The sequence below is a fragment of the Triticum aestivum genome, chromosome 3D (assembly GCF_018294505.1).
Source record: "Triticum aestivum cultivar Chinese Spring chromosome 3D, IWGSC CS RefSeq v2.1, whole genome shotgun sequence".
In the NCBI taxonomy this organism is placed as follows: domain Eukaryota; kingdom Viridiplantae; phylum Streptophyta; class Magnoliopsida; order Poales; family Poaceae; genus Triticum; species Triticum aestivum.
Window position 1 is genome coordinate 376,078,489 of NC_057802.1, and position 5,080 is coordinate 376,083,568.

Sequence of the window (5,080 nt, forward strand, 5' to 3'; positions counted from 1 at the left end):
AGATTATGATCGGATTGGGCTTAAACCCGATCAGAGAGAAATCAAATCTCCACCGATCACCCACCAGATAGCGGTAGTCGCGGAGCAAGACGACGACCCCTCCTGTATGACGAGGACGGATTATGTTTGGATCTCTGACCCTGAAGAGCCGGACACCCACCGGTGAGAAGATGCGACCTGCCTTCCGAACATAGAATCGGACGGCGGGCCTAAACAATCAGCGGACACTCCGAAGCCCGTACTGATAAGTCCGGAGGATCTTCAGACTCCAGATCAACAATTGGGTCAGGGTCCGGATTTAAAACCACCCACCCAGATATCAGCGCTCTCACGAACATACAGCAGCAGTCTCAGGAGACGGTCCACCACTTCTGGGCCAGATTCCTCCTTGCCAAGAACAAGGTTACAGATTGTTGTGACGAGGACACAATATCAGCGTTCTACAACAATTGCACGGACGAAGGAATCCTCAACGCCCTCAATCGCCGCCGCATAACACACTTCGCTGACCTGACAACTATCGTACAGAAGTACAGCGCAATGGAAAGCCCCTGGAAAATTCAGGCAGCTCGTTGGGAACCATCGATCCCAACTCAACCTCTCGTTCAGGCGAAAAGGGCACACCCTCGTGGTATGCCCGGTCCAGTAGCCCAGAAATATAAGCCCATTGTGCAGCATGGAACTGTTCTGGAGGGATGGCTCGATGGCCCATGCAAAATACACACAACGCCGAATACCATATCAACCCACAGCCTTACACTACTAGGGAAAAGGCTACTAGCAGCGCGGGTAAAATGGCTACTAGTAGCGCAGGTACTCGTGCTACTAGTACCGCGCTACAGCTAAAAGTTAGTAGTAACGTGGGTCGAACCCTCGCTAACTTTGTTAGTAGCAGCGAGGGTTCAATCCGCGCTACTACTATTATGAACCGCGCTACTACTAATGAAATAGTAGTAGCGTGTCTATAGTCCCAACGCGACTAGTATCCTAAATACTAGTAGCGCGCCATTTTATCCCCACGCCACTACTAACTTATTAGGAATTAAAAAAACAACCAAATTCATTCTATCACACAGTTGTCGTATCTTCTCCAGTTCCTCATTGTAGCAGCAACTCATGTATAATTTCATTCTATCGCAGTTACATAAGCAACTACGTTCGTCCTTGTAGCAGCAACTCATGTATAATTCCATTCTATCGCACAGTTACATAAGCAACTACCTACGTAACTTGTTATGGCCCGATCCAAAAATTGGACCACTCGTCAATGTGCGGCGCCTGCCCGGCCTGATCTCGCGGGCCTGCAGCTGCGACGAAGCATATTAGATAGCCTCGAAGAGCCACACCTGACTGACGACAGCCGCAGCCTTGAGTTGCAACGCAGTCACGTCCCTCGCTCTGGCCCTCAGCTCCAACTGGACCGGTCGATGTCGTCCTTGTGCCTCGCCACCAGCGGACGGAGGAAGCCATCGTACACGTGCCCCGCTCCCCGCACTCTAAAACCCAAACATCATTAAGATTCAGATTCAGAATTAGCCACATATCGAATCAAGTATATCTGAATGTTGATCATCTCTCGGGCTCGGGGTGTCTGGTCGACTGCTTACCCGTGTGTTGGGGTGACAGAGGTAGAGAACGAGCAGCAGCTTCGCTTCTCTGTACATCGGTAGCCACGACACCGTCCAGTCCATGAACCTCTCGACGACCATCATCGTCGCTACCAGAACCCTACAGCATTACAAACAAAGGTTAAGAAACTTCAGATTCTTCAGAAGAATGGCACGAAAAAACAATGCGGTACATGCAGATGCCAATGTGCAACATTTTTTTCCAGAGATTCTTATTTAAGCCGTAATGCACAATTGAAGCTATAAGCTATTTCCTAGTAGTGAAAAGTGCATAGAAAAACATAAAGCCCAAAAGAAACACAGAATCAGGCAAATCATGCAACCACATAATCAGGTTAACTTCTATTTACTCACAAATCAAATGACATCAAAACCAACATACTGGCATTGGTCCTCCACACAATGGGTGCGAAAGAGGCTGACTGAGATCATAAAAAAATTAATATAAGAAGGACCAACACTCATATTTCAGTCCAGACATATACGAGGACATATCATAAGGCACATACAAAGTAGCAATGAATAGATAAGACATGCTGGATCAGTTTTCCTTAGTTAAATATAGTAACTGTTATGGAAGCAGTCATAGTGTACATTTTACACTAAAGCAATCATTTCTTTCAGCTTGAAACAGAGACACCAAAAAAGGAGGAAGTATCAGGCACACATTTACCTTGTCAGAAATCAGATACTCGGCATGCACGCAATCTGAACAATTTCCTTATCAATGCCAAGTTCCTGCCCACCAAACTGGTTGCATGGGAAAGCAAAGATCTCAAAACCTGTAGTCCCATAAAATTGTTAGCATAACATATCGTAACTCAAAATCAAGGACTAGTCATATGCAGATAGATCATCCCCTGGTCCTTGTACTTCTCGTAAGTTCCATGTAACAAAATGCAATTGGTTAGAATCGAACCAAAACCACGCGTGTTGCACGATGGCGTCGAAAGCTCACTTAATGGATCACCAAATGTGAAATCCCTATAGACTTGGCTGTAAATCTAATCATTTCTAATTACCTATTTCTAAAGTGCAAGACACAGGACATCCATTATGAATTCAGAAACTATAACATCAGTTTTTTTTCTTCTGAAGTGCACATCTTTTACTTATTTGCATGTAGCAGCTGCCATGTATCCATTGTGAATTCAGAAACTATAACATCAGTTTGGTTGTTTTTTTGCCATGACGAAAATATTAAATAAGATACAATACACGGCGAAGTGATGAAGTGCCAATTTATCTCTCCTTCCCCTTCTGCATTTTTATTCTTTTAGATGATGTGATGTACAAATTATCATCAGCCTATATGTACTTACATCTTTATAAATAAATCGTTCTGTTTATGAGTGCAAGCATATTTGATTATTATTGAACTATTATTGCATCTATGCTTAATTGGGAGCATACAACTGTTTAAGTTCTTGCATACTATTCTTAATGGTGGGGTCATATTGTTCTGAACCTTTTATTATGTCCATCACATGCAGGTTTGAAGGTGCTGTGAAGGTGCTGTGATTTTGGACAAAAGGAAGGAAGGAAGAATAGTTTGCTCAATACAAGTCAAGAAGGAGGTCCTACACGCTACCAAAGTCAGAGCTGCACATGTATTTGGAGGAAAATTTCGAAAGCACTGAGGAAAGTTTTGATATTTTGATTTGGTGGAGAACACATGCTGAAAAATATCCTTTTAGATGGTTTGATCCAATATCTTTTAGCAATGTTCCTGAATTTCTTTCTTCTTAAAAATCCAATCTATTTAGTGCTTGTCTAGATACCCTTTTGTCCATTCCTTTCTAATAATTTGTCTGTTTGTATTCCAGATCTTAATTTTGAATTTTGTATTCTGCAGTACATGTACTGTGTAATCTGACAAGACATGTTGATCGAATCCAAGCTCGTATCAGCCGCTTAGTCCATCTATGATGTGTTGTCAAAGAAAAAGGATCAACTGAACAATAGAGATGATGTTGGGGCCTGGAGGAAACTATGCTGCCTTGCTTGTTATGTGAAGCTAGTGCTTGGTCCTCATTTGGTTGCTTTGTAATAAAATCAGTGTTTTTATTCATTCTCCAACTTTGAATGGTGAATCATGCAAGAACTGTTCTGTTATGGCAGAGAACCATTGATGCCCTTTTTATGGCATAGAAAGTATTGTCAAATTATCATCACTAGCCAATTTCACATATACTGCAGATTTAGATCCAACAACAGAGGAATCATCACTAGCCAATTTCACATATACTGCAGATGCTAATTTTGGCTCACCAGGCTGGTTCCGACGAGCTTGGTCAGCCTGGAGGCGTCCTGGTAGCGCTGCTCCTCGATGGCGCTCTGCGAGGGTCGATCAAAACAACGGGTGAGGGGAACAAAGCAGGGGACGGGGACAAACCCTAGGTATTAACAATCAGGGCTGGAATCGGTGAGGAGGCAGCGAGCGAGCAGACCTTGAGCTCGGCCATGATGCAGGAGACGGCGTCGGCGGCGGTGGCGTCGAGGAGGGCGCGCTTGAGGGCGGCGGCCTCGGCGAAGTCCTCGGCCTCCACGGCCTCCTCCAGCTGGAAGCGCAGCACGGACGCGTAGATCTCGGCCTGGTCCACCTCCGCGAAGTGCCAGCTCCAGCGGGTCCAGTCCCACGCCGATGCCGATGCCGCGGGTAAGGAGGCCGCGGTGCAGCGGCATGCCGTAGCGGAGGTGGAGCTGGCGGCGTGGCGGAGGGGGCGGGGGCGGGCAGCGGCGCGAGACATGGAGCGGCGGGCGCGCGGCCGCCGGCGTGGCGCACACGGCAGGGGCATGGGGCGGACGAACGGAGGAGAGGAGGTGGAAGGGAGGCCGGCGGCGAGTGGATTGGGAGAGGAGAGGAGGTTGGGGATCTGGATCGGGCTGCGTGGTTTTTTTTAGACAGACGGGGGGTGGGTGGTGTGGGACGGTTGGTGGGGTGGGAGTGTGGATCGGCCCGGGGTGGACACGCTTAGTAGTAGCGTGGGGGTCTTACCTGCGCTACTTACTTAGTAGTAGCGTCTGTTTTACACCCCTCGCTACTACTATGGCCTATCCCAGGGGCATTGTTGGAGACCATTTAGTAGCAGCGCGGGTTTATACCCCTCGCTACTACTATCAACTTAGTAGTAGCGCGGTTTTTATACCCCTCGCTACTACTAATTAGCAGTAGCGCCCATTTTTAAACCGCGCTACTGATAAACTTATGTGTATAAGGTTTTCCCTAGTAGTGTTAGAGCATGTTGGATACTCCGGCAGGTAGCCAAGAGCGGCGAGGATATCCTCACCAAAAACGCCCCAGAGCAACACCCCCCAGAAGACGATGACCTCAGAGTATTGACGGTCTTCAAGACATTCGCTTCAAACAATAAGCGCAAAAGGGCACTCCGCGACCTTGCCGAAGTGTGCCAAATCGCCGCAATAAACCCTTGGAACGACATGGCTATAAC

General features: G+C 47.0%; 1 protein-coding gene across 1 annotated transcript; it reads right to left on the reverse strand.

Moving 5' to 3' along the window:
* Window positions 1-1,044: 1,044 nt before the first annotated feature.
* LOC123078995 (protein EXECUTER 2, chloroplastic) lies at window positions 1,045-4,550 on the reverse strand. The gene is made up of 5 exons (XM_044501659.1): window positions 4,079-4,550; window positions 3,900-3,965; window positions 2,302-2,410; window positions 1,608-1,728; window positions 1,045-1,496 (listed from the first exon to the last, which is right to left on the reverse strand). Exons 1-3 carry the CDS (start codon window positions 4,424-4,426, stop codon window positions 2,306-2,308), a joined length of 519 nt encoding a protein of 172 aa, XP_044357594.1. The 5' UTR covers window positions 4,427-4,550; the 3' UTR covers window positions 1,045-1,496; window positions 1,608-1,728; window positions 2,302-2,305.
* Between the last annotated feature and the right edge of the window lie 530 nt (window positions 4,551-5,080).

Bases quoted from the DNA above. Each gene is read 5' to 3' on its own strand.
- LOC123078995 (XM_044501659.1), bottom strand. From the start codon at position 4,426: ATGCCCCTGCCGTGTGCGCCACGCCGGCGGCCGCGCGCCCGCCGCTCC. The intron at 3,966-4,078 runs GTCTGCTCGCTC...CGACCCTCGCAG, and splicing joins GCATCATGGCCGAGCTCAAG to AGCGCCATCGAGGAGCAGCG. The intron at 2,411-3,899 runs GTGAGCCAAAAT...ATGGGACTACAG, and splicing joins AGCTCGTCGGAACCAGCCTG to GTTTTGAGATCTTTGCTTTC.